At 44.6% G+C, this 16,437-nt stretch overlaps 1 protein-coding gene across 3 annotated transcripts in view; it reads right to left on the bottom strand.

Annotated features, from left to right (window-relative positions):
* Positions 1-16,437, bottom strand: part of slc44a2 (solute carrier family 44 member 2) — a 230,279-nt gene that overhangs the window by 185,650 nt on the left and 28,192 nt on the right. For all 3 annotated transcript variants that reach the window (XM_041177027.1, XM_041177026.1, XM_041177025.1), the window contains exons 2-7: positions 15,720-15,768; positions 10,254-10,327; positions 6,485-6,569; positions 5,028-5,112; positions 3,590-3,718; positions 1,929-1,989 (exon numbers count right to left, since the gene is read on the bottom strand). In XM_041177027.1, coding sequence (XP_041032961.1) covers positions 1,929-1,989; positions 3,590-3,718; positions 5,028-5,112; positions 6,485-6,569; positions 10,254-10,327; positions 15,720-15,768 — 483 coding nt within the window. The remainder of the gene's footprint in view (positions 1-1,928; positions 1,990-3,589; positions 3,719-5,027; positions 5,113-6,484; positions 6,570-10,253; positions 10,328-15,719; positions 15,769-16,437) is intronic.

Here is a 16,437-nt window from a genome sequence, read left to right on the forward strand (position 1 = left end):
CACTCCCACCCTACACTATCCCCTATAGCCATCGTTCCCACACTATGCTATCCCCTACAGCCATCACTCCCACCCAGACTGTCCCCTACAGCCATCACTCCCACCCAGACTGTCCCCTACAGCCATCACTCCCACCTAGACTGTCCCCTACAGCCATCACTCCCACCCTACACTATTCCCCACAGCCATCACTCCCACCCAGACTGTCCCCTACAGCCATCACTCCCACCCTACACTATTCCCCACAGCCATCACTCCCACCCAGACTGTCCCCTACAGCCATCACTCCCACCCAGACTGTCCCCTACAGCCATCACTCCCACCCAGACTGTCCCCTACAGCCATCACTCCCACCCTACACTATTCCCCACAGCCATCACTCCCACCCAGACTGTCCCCTACAGCCATCACTCCCACCCAGACTGTCCCCTACAGCCATCACTCCCACCCTACACTATTCCCCACAGCCATCACTCCCACCTAGACTGTCCCCTACAGCCATCACTCTCACCCAGACTGTCCCCTACAGCCATCACTCCCACCCAGACTGTCCCCTACAGCCATCACTCCCACCCAGACTGTCCCCTACAGCCATCACTCCCACCCTACACTATTCCCCATAGCCATCACTCCCACCCTACACTATTCCCCACAGCCATCACTCCCACCCTACACTATTCCCCATAGCCATCACTCCCACCCTACACTATTCCCCACAGCCATCACTCCCACCCTACACTATTCCCCACAGCCATCACTCCCACCCTACACTATTCCCCACAGCCATCACTCTCACCCTACACTATTCCCCACAGCCATCACTCCCACCCAGACTGTCCCCTACAGCCATCACTCCCACCCTACACTATTCCCCACAGCCATCACTCCCACCCAGACTGTCCCCTACAGCCATCACTCCCACCCTACACTATTCCCCACAGCCATCACTCTCACCCTACACTATTCCCCACAGCCATCACTCCCACCCAGACTGTCCCCTACAGCCATCACTCCCACCCTACACTATTCCCCCACAGCCATGCACTCTCACCTAGACTGTCCCCTACAGGCCATCACTCCCACCCTACACTATTCCCCACAGCCATCACTCTCACCTAGACTGTCCCCTACAGCCATCACTCCCACCCTACACTATTCCCCACAGCCATCACTCCCACCCAGACTGTTCCCACAGCCATCACTCCCACCCTACACTATTCCCCACAGCCATCACTCCCACCCAGACTGTCCCCTACAGCCATCACTCCCACCCAGACTGTCCCCTACAGCCATCACTCCCACCCAGACTGTTCCCTACAGCCATCACTCCCACCCTACACTATTCCCTACAGCCATCACTCCCACCCAGACTGTCCCCTACAGCCATCACTCCCACCCTACACTATTCCCCACAGCCATCACTCCCACCCTACACTATTCCCCACAGCCATCACTCCCACCCTACACTATTCCCCACAGCCATCACTCCCACCCAGACTGTCCCCTACAGCCATCACTCCCACCCTACACTATTCCCCACAGCCATCACTCCCACCCAGACTGTCCCCTACAGCCATCACTCCCACCCTACACTATTCCCCACAGCCATCACTCCCACCCAGACTGTCCCCTACAGCCATTATCCCTACCCTACACTCTGGCTCTTATACTTTCAATCACTTCTTTCAGCAGAAAATTACGCAGCTCCCCTTTGAGTTTTCCATCATCGCCTACCTTGTCTTCCTAGAGTACAGTTTCATAAATTCACACTCACTGCTTTATTAAATCTAAACTGTCTGTGCACCTTGCATCTTCTGAGCTCCAATCTCTGCTCCCTGGTTCCGACCTCGTCATTAGATCAAAAGGAATTTATGAAGGAGGAGTGGGAGAACTCGCCCATCAAAAGAATCAAACCCACAAACACTTACAAGGCTTGTTTGGAGTTATAAAGGCAGGACAGTCCCCATCCTTAAACACTTGAACAGGTGTCTGAAAGGCAAAAGTGAACATACAGATGGTAATGTAGTTGTTTAGCATCCATTTGGTTAAAATAGGATTTTTGTTTCATTAGACATATATATTAAACTGAAGTTGAAGTACCCTCAAACTGGAATTCAAACACTTGTGGATCTGTACGATGGTTGCCTCAAGATGGTTTATTGGTCAAAATCTCAGCAAATTTTTAATCTAGTTGAATCTTTAAAGGTCAAAGGGCATTCTAGATGATGTTTATGTTACAACCAGAGTTGAGCTTTTGCAACGGGATAAATGCAAACATCTGACCCTTTGGTCTGGTGTACATGCACCACATGGACTGCAGCGGTTCAAGAAAGCAGCTCACCACCACCTTCTAAAGGGCAGTTAGGGCTGGGCAATAAATGCTGGCCCAGCCAGCGACACCCACATCCCATAAATGAAAAATATAAACCCATTAATGCATGGTCTACAGTGACTTGAATTGCTGAAGTTCGATCTGGAAAGTTTTTGGTTTTACATCAAAGGGTACCTAAATTATCCAGGGGTCATGTTGTGGTGGCCAGGCACCAGTGATTCTTCATCTAACCTTCATGTGGAGGGCAAGCAGAAACCCTGGCAATGATTTTCTGTGATCACCATTCAGGGTTTGATACCGAGAATTTACTGATGACAGCAGACGCAAGTTTGGTTGTTGTACTCAAGTATCACCCTGGGTCTTATGGCTTCAGTATGTTATCTGTCATCTGTAAATAAATCTGATATTGAAGTTTAACCTGTATGTTTTGCTCCTACTATTTCCACTTTCAAATAGGTGATGGAAGAATATGGTGGGCCTCCTTCATGCTCTTCAGTAAATGGGTTTATGACTCAGTATGAATTTTTAAACGTGGGCTTATTTACCTAAAAATTATTTCAAAGAAACATTTGAGCTGTGTCTAGAAAAATTACATTGATCTGCATCTGGAACCTGAAAGGGTTAGGAAATCGTAGTGCCATCCACTGCTCATAAATTTGTCTTTGTGAAGGTTATTATTTAGTGCACTGGCTCCGTAAGTAAACCACTGCCCAGTATGGCATTGATCCATACAGACCAGAAGTTCCTAAGTTACATCCCCAAGTCCATGTCAAATTAGCTGCAGGAGGAGGAAATTAGCAAGGGTTCCAGATCTGAAGTGTCCAGTGTGTAAATGATGAATAAGGAGCGTTGATCCATGTTTCAATGGCTGCTGCTGATTAGACACACATGAAGAATAGTCACTTCGAAAAACCGCACGAGACAGATGATATCCCAGTGAGAAACGGCACTTTCAGGAGAGGGGGAACTGTACTAAGGGAGAGTCGGCACCTACAGGAGAGAGGGAACTGTACCCCAGGGAGAGTTGGCATCTTCAGGACAGGGGAACTGTACCTCAGGGAGAGTTGGCACCTTCAGGAGAGGGGGAACTGTATCAAGAGAGAGTTGACACCTACAGGAGAGAGGGAACTGTACCCCAGGGAGAGTTGGCATCTTCAGGACAGGGGAACTGTACCCCAGGGAGAGTTAGCACCTTCAGGAGAGAACAGGGAAAATCTGGAAAAAGACACAAGTGAAAACAACATAACTGTAACTTACCTTAGTGGAATCATTAAAGCCTGGTTTACAGAACTGAGTGTAATACTTCCATCTCTCTGGTTTCACCTTAAGCTGTGCATGTGTTGTTATGAAGCTGTCAAACCTTTCTGGGCATTTACTAACACAGGTCTGGAAAAACAAGTCAATGGGATCGTCAAAAGGTAGGATGACTATCAAGATATTTTTCAATAATTTTCTTTTGTTCATCATAGTAAGATGCATTGGTATTTGGGAATGGATCTAATGTCAGCATCAAAAAACTCCAGGACAGGTACAGCACAGGTTAGGTACACAGTAAAGCTCATTACACAGTCCAATCAAACATTCCTGGGGCAAATACAGCACAGGATTAGACACAGAATAAAGCTCCCTCCACACTGCCTCCATCAAACACTCCCAGAACAGATAAAGCACTAGGTTAGATACAGAGTTTGGCTGCCTCTACACTGTCCCCATCAGACAGTCCCAGGACAGATACAGCATGGGGTTAGATACTGAGTAAATGGAATAAAAGGGACAGTGGCAGCATGGATGCAAATTTGGCTGAGTGTTGGAAACAGACAGTAGTGGTGAACTGAAGGAATGTATACAGTGAGGTTCCACAAGGATCAATATTTGGACCACTGCTTTTATTGATCCAAATTAAACACCTAGCCTTGGGTGCCCAAGGAACAAGTTCAAAATTTTTAGATCACTCCAAACTTGGAAGTATCATGAACTGTGAGGAGCATAGTGATTGACTTCAAGTGGATACAGACAGGCTGGCAGAATGGGCTGATACATGGCAGTGAAATTTAATGCAGAGAAGTGTGAAGTGATACATTTTGGTAGGAAGAACGAGGCAAAGCAATAGAAAATAAAGGGCACAATTCCAAACAGGGTTCAGGAACAGAGGAACCTGGCCATGTACATGCACAAATTGTTGAAGGTGACAGGGCAGATTGAGAAAGCAGTTAATATGGGAACCTGGGCTTTATATAGAGAGACATGGAGTACCAAAGTAAGGAGGTTATGATGGTACTTTATATGCACAGAAAGGATTTATAAGAACAGTTCCGGGGATGAGGGGCTTCAGTTGTTTGGACAGATTGGAAAAGCTGGTATTGTTCTTCTTAGAGAAGAGAAGATTGAGAGGAGATTTGATAAAGGTGCTCAAAAGCATGAGGAACACAGGCAGAGTAGGTTGGGAACAACCTAAACCCAAACTGGAACCCAGGCACACCCACCCCTAAACTCAATCCAGAAATACAACCCAGCATTCTTACATGACCTTATTTTGTATCTGTTTCATATTAGGAGAGTAATATTACTGTGCTCACAAGAACTTTCTGCTAAAATTCTCAACAGGAGGAATTTCAATGCCTTAAAGTGATTGAGGCAGCAACATTTAGAATAGTGAAAATGTATCCATTTCCACTCAAAAAAATAATTTTCTTACCTGTGTGGTTGGGCACTGAAACTCCAGCAGTACCAGAGGGCTAGCACACTTGAGAATGTTGAAATAAAAAAGAAATGGTTTGTGTCTGGAAAAATGAAAGAGAGAAATGCCACTGAATGTTTCTAAAGCAAGGTTTTAATCTCTTCGTTTTCTTCCCCCAGCCACATACTTCATGCAGCCAAAGTATTAAACAGCCACTTGCTGTTTAGTGAGCTCGCATCAGCACACAGGAAATTACTAGGTTAATGCCTGTCGGCCAGCGATAATGCAATTCCTTACCTTGACATTCCCTGCTCCCCACTTCTCCCAACTTGCTGGTGCCTTGCATTATTCTGTATGCTTTCCCCTCTCCTCATCATGCTGGCATACCAACTATGTGTGTCAATTGCCAATGTATTGGACCCAAGTGCCTATACCTTATCTGTCAGTCCAACGAGTGATTGTTGGCAAGATATTTGACTTCCAGAGTCCTTACAGTCAAACTAGATCTTGTTCTTACAAATATAGCAGGGATCACTGGAAAATGATCAGGAGGATCATCCCTGGCTGATTTTGTGTATCCCTCTCTCTTTCTCAAGCACATGGCACTAAAACCACAATGTGCTCTATGGGCTGTTCCCAGGACACACATCAAAACAAACATCAACTGCAGCTGGAGGATCATCAACTCAGTGGAAGACATTTTTTGGTCTGCCCGAAACTTGTTGGTCTTCCAGTGCAAAGAGTTGTCCCCGACCGAGTGTTGCAGACTGGCACATTCCAAGGTCCGGGACTACGTGCTGAGGGATGCACTAAAGCTTGGGGCAGCCGCCTCAAATGGGGAAGGTTACTGTGTAAGACCTTTCAGCCATGGTGCACCAAGGGGCTGGAAATTGTATAGACCCCTCGGGCTGTATAACTCACATTGAATGTATGCAGCGAATATTACATGTATCACAATTGTATTGAAGCACCTCAGAGTGCAACATGATCTATGTAGACAACTTAAGTACCGTTGCATTGTCTGCCTGTTATGACCATTTTGAAATGTCTGTAATGTTCCTCAGCTGTATTGAAGCAACTCAGGGTGTGACAAAATCTATGTGGAAAACTTGTTTATTGAACTTTTCATGATGGCCATTTTGAAATGTTTTGTAATGTTCTTTCAGATATTTTATGAATAAAGTATACTTTTGCAAAAAAAAAACTACAGGCTCACTCTCAGACTTGAATAGTATGCTGAGCAGAGTGTGGGACCTATGGTTTTAAATAGCTCTCTACCATGCCAGCAGCATCCTAATCTTGTATGTCAGTGCTGAACTAACTCACAGGCCGGTTCACTGTCTTATGGTGACTCAAAGATGTTTTTATTACACTGGTGATTAAAATCCCTAAACCCATTCTGGAAACTTTATTCGGCAATTCCACCACTTTGGTTTTTTTTAAGTCACTAGATTGGTGAAAGGAAGAGAACTCACTCATTCTGGCTTCCAACTTGACCACAGAATTCGCCACGGCTGTCAGTCGGATAGATCACTTTCCGAGGGTCTCCATGTGTCCATGCTAAAAACAGACCATCATTAAATAGTCATCATACACTGCACATCACCACAGAAATTAGTCAATGCATTAACTTTACCTTTAACTTTATTTCAAAAGGAAAACATAACCAACTGACCCCAAGAAAAGCACACAGGCCAGCATTAGTAAGCAGGCAAGTGCCTCAGCACCCAGCCAAAACCCTCCCTGCCTACCAATAACCAAACTAACGCCACCCACAAACATCCGATATTTGGTGCAGCAAATACTCAGTGGTAATCAGTGTGGATTCTATACTGACCTCCTACGTTGTGACGGTATGAAGCATCCGTTAAAAAAAAAAGAGTAAATAGCTTTTCCTCTGGTGTATATATTCTCCTTTCCCTGAAAAAACTGAGGGCACAACACTGCTTTAAACTGAGAAGGATAAATTCATAATTATGAAAGGGTTTGTTTTAGAAGCATAAAGGGGAGATTACAAGAAATGTATTCACACAAAGGACTATTAGAGTATAGAATACATCAACAGTAACTATGGAATCATAACTGATGTTTAACAATCATACTCAAGAAAAATATCAAAGATTACATGGAATGGGCAGAGAAAAAGGATTAAAGTGGGTTGTTGCTGTTACTGGCACAATGGTTTCCTACTGCACCAAAATTCTACACTACTTTGAGTTGTGTTCCTTTTGACAATTATAGGAAATCCACATTGTGTAGTCAGATGGCAAATATAGGCTCTGATAAGAAATTCAGCCCCTCCCAACCAGCAGCAGATGCATAAAAGCTAGTCAGCAACCAACTGCTCGTTCTTCATCACTGGGTCAAGATCCCAAAGCACCTTCACCACACAGACTGCAATGGTTCAAGGCTATAGCTCACCACTATGCCCTTCTCAAGGACAACTAGGGATGAGCTATAAACCCCAGCTTTGCCAGCGATGCCCATATCCCAGGAATGAAAAATAATATGGAACCCACTTTCTTCATACAGGACCACAATCCTACTTAGACAAGCCCAGATAGCTTATGAGCAGGTTGATAATGCATTTTGCTCTCGTTTATGTCAAAAAACATAATTTTCAAAATTTTGACTAGTCAAGTCAATTCCAAATAAGTTAAACATGTCAAAGCTCCCTAATTGCTCAGTAAGCAAATGGCCTGCCTGGTGGGTGGTACTGAGCTACATGGACTAGCAAGATCCCAGCTTCCATGTTTAGTTCTGGCTGAATTGGCTAGTCTCAAAAGGACCCAGCAAGAATATGAGAAATAGGACTAAGAGTAGACTATTTGACCCTTCGAGCCTGTGCCATGGGTCAATAAGATCATGGCTGACTTGATCATGGCTTTAACCACTTTCCTGCCAGCTCTCAATAACCCACAGGATCACAGAATTGTTGCAGCACAGGACACAGCCATTCAGCCCATCGTGTGCACCAGCTCTTCCCAATGTACATTTCACCTAGTGCCATTCTCCTGTCCTCTCTCCATAACCCTGCACATTCTTCCTTTTCAGGTAACTGTCTAATTCTCTTTTGAATGCCTCGATTGAACCTGCCCCCAACACACTATCAGGCAGTGCATTCCAAACCTTAACCACTCACTGCATGAAAAAGATTTTCTTCATGTCATCTTTGCCTCTTTTGCCAATTGCTTTAAATCTGTGCCCTCTTCTTCCAACAATGGGAACAGTTCTCCCTAGCTACTCTCCAGACCCCTCACAATTTTGAATACCTCTATCAAATCTCCTCTCAGCCTTCTCTTCTCCAAGTCCTAACTTCTTCTATCTACCTTCGTAACTGAATTTCTCATCCCTGGAACCATTCTAGTGAATCTTTTCTGCACTCTCTCTAATACCTTCACATTCTTCCTAAAGTGCAGCACCCAGAACTGGAAGCAATACTCCAGCTGAGGCCAAACTAGTGTCTAACATAACTTCCTTGCCCTTGTACTCTATGCCCCTATTAATAAAGCCCAGGATACCGTATGCTTTATTAACTACGCTCTCAACCTGTCCTGCCACCTTCAATGACTTACGCACATATACACCCAGATCACTACTGTGCTTCTTGCTAGCCCCTTGATTCCAATTTATTCGGCCCACATCCTTTCTTACCCCATTGAAGTTGATTTTCCCCAGTTAATTATTCTTAATCTGGACAGTTCATTAGTTTTTCCATAGTCATCCTAAAGCTTATGACAGAATGATTGATCACTGTCCCCTAAATATTCTCCTCCTGACCCTTGATCTACCTCATTCCCCAAAACTAGATGCAGCAGTGCCTCCTTCCTCATTGGACTGGAATCGTGCTGCCATGGAAAATTCTCCTAAACACACTTTGGGAATGCTTGCTTCTCTCTGCCCTTTACACTACCACTATCCCAGTTTATATTTGAATAATTAAAGTCCCTCATTGTAACTACCTTATAATTTTTACACCTCTCTAATCTCCTTGCAAATTTGTTCCTCTACATCCATCCACTAGTTGGCGGCCTATAGACTACTCCGAGCAATGTAACTACACCATTTTCGTTCCTTGGCTCAAGCCAATAGATTCTGTCCTTGACTGCTCTGGATCATCCTCTTTCTCCAGCACTGCAATGTGCCCCTTAGTCAAAACCACCACCCCTCTCTCTTTTTATTCTTTCCTATCTTTCCTGAACCCTTGACCACCTTGTTGCTCAAAAATCTGTCTAACTCAGCCTTGAATATATTGAATGACCAGCCTCCAGTGCTCTCTGGGCTACAGAATTCCAAAGACTACTGATCCTCTTGAGGAAAAATTCTTCATCTTCATCTCAAATGGGAGACCTCATATTTTGGAAACAAGATTCTCACACGAAAGGGAACGTTTTTTCAGCATCTACCCTGTCAAACCTCCTCAGAATCTTATATGTTTCTATAAGATCACTTCTGATTCTTCTACAATGAGGATAGGCCCAACTTGCTCAACACTTCCTCCTAAGACAACCCCTCTCTTCATTCTAGGAATCAGACAAGTGAATACTCAACAGGTCAGGCAGCATCCGTGAAGAGAAACAAAGTTAATGTATCAGGTCGATGACTTTTCAATTGAGAAGATCAATCGACCTGAAATGTTAACTCTGTCACTGTCCACAGGTGCTGCCCGACCTGCTGTGTATTTCCAGCACTTTTTTTTTCTTTCAGATTTCCAGCAGCTACAATATTTTGCTTTTGTATCAGCCTAGTAAATACCCTCTGAACAGTGTCCAGTGCAAGTATGTCCCTCCTTAAATAAGGAGACCAAAATTGTACACAGTACTCCAGTGGTCTCACCAATGCACTCTGTGTTTGTAGCAAGACTTCCCTACTTTTACATTCCATCCACCTTGCCATAAGGCCAATAATTGATCTCAGTGCCCTGTGGAATTTGACATCCATGCACCTAGATTGCAGATGGGATGGAGCTTCATGCCCTTCCACAAGCAAGTAATCCACCAACAATCACTGTGCTGGCTCCTGAAGAATGGAGAAACATTTTGGTGAGGTCCTCGAGAGAAAGGAAGGATGGGGAAAGATCCGACTTCCACGTTACAGGGAGTCCACCTTTTACATGTTTCACCACAGCTAGTGAGGGTGAGAATGAGTCAAAATATAATGGTGCTGCACACAGTTCACAGGAGCTGGTTCAATAGAACAGGTCACTTTCACATTTACACCATCCAGCAGTAAGCGTTCACTTACCTATTATGCCTACAACAAAGTATCCTAAGATGGCCACAAAGAAGATTAAGCAGCAGATGATGTCAGTGCAGCTCCTGCAGAGACAGGGACCGTAACAGAACAAGTTAATAACAAACAAAGACACACACTGGATAAGGCAGCTTTGCATCACATCATTGTATGACTATTCCCCCTGCTTGCAAATTGATGCCATATTTTATGGGAAAACAAGCGCAAAGTTTCACACAGCCCTCAGCTAGTCTAAATATCTTCTTTCAGGTGGATGGAACTACTACCTTCTGCCAGTGCTAAACTGGACCGGGGTCAGAGCAAGAATGGGATCGGGGTTTGAGTTTTTAGGTTTGTTTTGCTGATGATGAAAGCTCACTGAACGGCTTTCCAGGTTCTCAGTTGTAAAAGCAACATATAAGAGAGCGAAAGGCCCTAGGTTCAACCACTGGCCTAAGCGGAGTTAGCTGAACTCAGCAGCTAAGGAGAAAAATCTGTCACGGTTCCTGTTCTTCATCATGCAGTGGAAGCTATTGGACAGGGTTTGTGTGGATATCAAATAACGGTTTCGATGCAATGCCTCAATTAACCCTTCATCATTCATTGTTGAATCTCACACAAAGAGACATTTATGCAGATACTGGGGGCAGGCTGGTGCCTCTGGGACTGTACCCAGTGAGTTTGAATCACTGGGGAATTGGGGGAAATGGATAGAATACAGGGGAGGAAATGGATGATAAGATTGGAAACAGAGACCCATTAACATCACCGTCAGCTGGATCTGATTCTAAAGACAAAAATTGCAAATGTTTGGTGGAGGGATCAATAACCAGGGGGCATAGATTTAAGGTAAGGGGCAGGAGGTTTAGAGGGAATGTGAAATCAATAAGATTGAATTCATGGAGTCAGAGTCATAGAGGTCTACAGCACAGAAAAAGGTCCTTCGGCCCATCGAGTCTGTGCCGGTCAAAAAGTACCTAACTATTCTAATCCCATTTTCCAGCACTAGGCCCATAACCTTGTATGTCATGGCATCGCAAGTGCACATCCAAATACTTCTTAAATGTTATGAGGGTTTCTGCCTCTACCACCCTTTCAGGCAGTGAGTTCCAGATTCCCACCACCCTCTGGGTGTAAACATTCTTCCTCACATTCCCTCTAAACCTCCTGCCCCTTACCTTAAATCTATGCCCCCTGGTTATTGATCCCTCCACCAAGGGGAAAAGTTCCTTCCTGTCTACCCTATTTATGCCCCTAATCATTTTATACATCATAATCATGTCCCTCCTCAATCTCCTCTGCTCCGGGGAAAATAACCCCAGTCTATCCAATCTTTCCTCATAAATAAATCTCTCCAGCCCAGGCAACATCCTGGTAAATCTCCTCTGGTGCAATCACGTCCTTCCTATAATGCGGATTCCAGAACTGCACGCAATACTCTAGCTGTGGCCTAACCAGCGTTTTATACAGTTCCAGCATAAACTCCCTGCTCTTAAATTCTATGCCTCGGCTAATAAAGGCAAGTATCCCATATGCCTTCTTAACCACCTTATCTACCTGTCCCGCTACCTTAAGGAACTGTTGGACATGCACACCAAGGTCCCTCTGATCCTCAGTCCTTCCCAGGGTCCTACCATTCATCGTGTATTCTCGTGCCTTGTTTGTCCTGCCCAAGAGCATCACCTCACACTTATCCGGATTAAATTCCATTTGCCACTGATAGATCCATCTGACCAGCCCGTCTATATCCTCCTGTAATCTAAGGCTATCCTCCTCACTATTTACCACCCCATCAATTTTTGTGTCATCCGCAAACTTACTGATCAACCCTCCAACATTCAAGTCTAAATTGTTTATATATACACACCACAAACAGCAAGGGACCCAACACCGATCCCTGTGGAACCCCAATGGACACAGGCATCCAGTCACAAAAACACCCCTAGACCATCACCCTCTGCTTCCTGCCACTCAGCCAATTCTGGATCCAATTTGCCAAATTGCCTTGGATCCCATGTGCTCTTACCTTCAATATCAGCCTCCCATGTGGGACCTTATCAAAAGCCTTGCTGAAGTCCAAGTAGACTACGTCAAATGCAATGCCCTCATCTACACACCTGGTCACCTCTTCGAAAAATTCAATCAAATTGGTCAGACATGACCTCCCCTTAACAAAACCATGCTGACTGTCCTTGATTAATCCCTGCCTCTCCAAGTGCAGATTAATTCTGTTCCTCAGAACTGCTTCCAATAGTTTCCCCACCACTGAGATTAGACTGACTGGCTTGTAGTAACCTGGTTTATCCCTTCCTCCCTTCTTGAATAATGATACCACATTGGCTGTCCTCCACTCCTCTGGCATCTCTCCTGTGGCCAGAGAGGTATTGAAAATTATTGCAGCGCCCCTGCTATCTCCCCCCTTGCCTCACTCAACAGCTTGGGATACATTTCATCCAGGCCTGGAGATTTATCTACTTTCAAGCTTGCCAGGCCACTTAGAACCTCCTCCCTTTCTATGCTAATTTCTTTAATTATATCACAGTCCTTCTCCCACATCATCCCTCTCACTTTTGAACACTGACACAAAGTATTCATTTAGAACCCTACCTACGTTTTCTGGCTCTACACACAAATTATCATTATGGTCCTTAATGGGCCTTACTTTTGCCCTAGTTATCCTCTTGCTCTTAATATACTTGTAAAATAACTTTGGATTTTCCTTTATTTTACCTGCCAATGTTTTCTCATTCCCACTTTTTGCTCTCCTAATTTCGTTTTTAAGTTCCCCCCTACACATTCTATACTCCTCTAGGGCTTCCGCTGTTTTGAGCCCTCAGTATCTGCCATAAGCCTCCCTTTTTCTCTTTATCCAATCCCGTATATCCCTCGCCATCCAGGGTTTCCTGGATTTGTTAGTCCCACCCTTTGTCTTTACTGGAATATGTTGGCCCTGTACTCTTCCTATTTCCTTCTTGAATGAGTCCTGCTGCTCTGATGCAGATTTACCTAAAAGTAGCTGCTCCTAGTCCATTCTGGCCAAATCATATCTGATCTTATTAAAAATCGGCCTTCCCCCAATTTAGAGCTCTGATTTCTGGCCCATTCTTGTCCTTTTCCATAACAACCTTGAATCTAATTGAGTTATGGTCGCTATCTGCAAAATGTTCCCCCACTGATACCTCTACCACTTGCCTGGCTTCATTCCCTAAAATTAAGTACAGGACCACCCTCTCTTTTGTCGGACTTTCTACGTACTGGCGTTAAAAGCTCTCCTGGATGCATTTTAATAATTCCACTTCCTTTAAACCTATCACACAGTGACTAACCCAGTTAATGTTGGGGAAGTTGAAATCCCCCACTATTACTACCCTATTATTTTTACACTTCTCTGAAATTTTCCTACATTTCTGTTCTATTTCTCTCTTTTTTGGGGGGGCCTATAATACACTCCCAGCAATGTGATTGTTCCTGTTTTGTTTTTTAGTTCTACCCATATGGCTTCATTCTAAGATATCATCCCTCCTTACTGCTGTAATTGATTCCTTGATCAATATTGCGATACCCCCTCCTCTTTTACCTCCTTCACTGTCTCACCTGAAGACCCTGTATCCTGGAATATTGAGCTGCCAATCCTGCCTCTCTCTCAACCATCTCTCTGTGACAGCAATGACATCATACTTTCATGCGTTAATTTGTGCCCTCAACTAATCTGCCTTATTCGTCAGGCTCCTTGCATTGAAGTAAATCCCATCCAACCTTGCCAAACTCTCTTGTGCCTTAACTGGCCTATAATTCCTATGCCTTCCAGACTCACTTGCACTCTAATTTTGGCTGTGCATTCCTCCTCCCCCCCAACCCCCGAACCTCCTCTTAGGATCCCAGCCCCCTGCCAAGTTAGTTAAAACCCTCCCCAACAGCACTAGCAAACCTCCCCGCAAGGATGTTGGTCCAATTCAGGTTCAGGTGCAACCCGTCCGCCTTGTACAGGTCCCACCGCCCCCCGAAACGGTCCCAATGTCCCAGAAATCTAAAGCCCTCCCTCCTGCACCATCTCTCCAGCCACGCATTCATCTGGACTAACCTATTTCAATACTCACTAGCGCGTGGCACCAGAAGTAATCCAGAGATTACTACCTTTGAGGTCCTGTTTCTTAATCTGCTTCCTAGCTCCCTAAATTTTTCTTGCAGGACTTCATCCCTCTTTCTACCTGTGTCATTGGTATCAATATGTACCACCATCTCTGTCTGTTTGCCCTCTCCCTTTAGAATGCCTTGTAGCCTTTCAGTGACATCCTTGACCTTGGCACCAGGGAGGCAACGTACCATCCTGGAGTCACGGCCACAGAAATGCCTGTCTGTTCCACTTACTATCGAGTTTCCTACCACTATTGCTCTTCCTCTCTTTTTCCTCCCCCCCCCATGTGCAGCTGAGCCACTCACAGTGCCATGAGCGTGGCTGCACTCCCCAGAGGAACTGTCACAGAAAAATGGTTCTCAAGCGAGATGCACCCTGGGGATTTCCTGACTAACACCATCCTTCTGACTGATGGTCATCCATTCCCTCTGTTTGCACTTCCGTAAGCTGTGCGGTGATCATATCTAAAAATATGCTATCCACAAAAATCTCAGCCTCGTGGATGCACCTCAGTGCCTTCAGCTGCCGCTCAAACTCTGAAACTCGGAGCTCAAGTAGCTGCAGCTGGTGGCACTTCCTGCACTCGTGGTCAGTCAGAGCACAGGGAGCGTCTGGGACTTGCTACATGTTGCAGGCAGTACATAGGAAAGGTTATTGAGTCAACATCCAATGAAGTCAAGTAATCATTTCTAGTGACACAGACTCTTAAGCCACATCAACCCGTATCCTAAAATAGAAGTTAAACCACCAGGATTGTAGCCCAGTAATAGGCAATGACAGACCTATCTCCACCAGTACTGTACCCCAGTATTTAACAGTGACAGACCGTGTGCACCCTTGGGCTGTACGCTTGTGTTATACAGTGTTCAAATCCCACTAAGGTAGCTGGTGGAATTTAAATTCAATAAAACAAATAACTGGAATGAAAAGCTAGCCTCAGGAATGGTGACCTCTCAACCATCATTGAGTGTCATAAAAATGCATCTCAGTCACGAATATCCTTTGGGAAAGCAAATCTGCTGTCCTTACCTGCTCTGGCCTGCATATGACTCCAGACCCACAGCAATGTGGTTGACTCTTAACTGCCCTCTGAAATGGCCTAGCAAGCCACTCAGTTTAAGGGCAATTAGGGATGGGCAACAAATGCTGATCTTGCCAGCAACACCCACACCCAATGAAAGAAAAAAAGTGTTGTACAACTGAAGATACTCTTTCTAGACACAACCCAAGTTTGGAACTGCAAAATCCATAACTTTTACTTTGGTTGAAAGAAATACAGTGCTGAAATTGCACAAAATTTTTAAATTACTTTGGGAGAAAATGAAAGCTATATTTCATCCTACCTGTTTGCAATTGGCCCTTTGAATGATGGATCAAATTTCTTTGGTTCATCTAAGACACACAAAATAGATACATTAAAATATGTATACAAATGCAGGTTTGTGTGAAATAATATATATAGCATGCAAATTCCACTACAATAAGCAACTTTATGTAAGAACAAATATAATATTTTATTTAAAACACTTTTTGTGTTGTAGCAGAATATAGAATACAGATGTATACAAACAATTGAGATATAACTGGCAACCTTCCTATTGACATACAATTTCATTATAGAAACTGGTCGAAAGATTGCAAACATGAACTTGACTTGTACATCATTTGAATGATAGTAAGGGAGAGCTGTGCATCGTCAGCCTCAGTCTCTCGTCCTGACCTATCTTGGTCAGTGGCAAGATGAGTCTAGATGCAGGAGATGGATCCAGATGCAGTGGATGGTCAGGATGTCTTGTGTCTTAAGCTCTACATGTTCCACAACACAGTTCCTACCCGGCCTCAAGGGCATTGCACTTTAGATTGGTCTCATGTGCCATTTTGCCAGAATCAGGCTTCACATGCTACAATAACAAATCCCTAAGTTACCAAGGGCAGGAGATGCATTAGCAATCCTCACCTGGTCTGGCCCACCTGTTGAAGTGATTTACTGGGGTGGGGCTGCTGTCACATGCTAACAACTATCTGGAGCCACAGGTGAGAGCTGAGTGAAGGCGAGGACCA

The sequence above is a fragment of the Carcharodon carcharias genome, chromosome 30 (assembly GCF_017639515.1).
Source record: "Carcharodon carcharias isolate sCarCar2 chromosome 30, sCarCar2.pri, whole genome shotgun sequence".
In the NCBI taxonomy this organism is placed as follows: Eukaryota; Metazoa; Chordata; class Chondrichthyes; order Lamniformes; family Lamnidae; genus Carcharodon; species Carcharodon carcharias.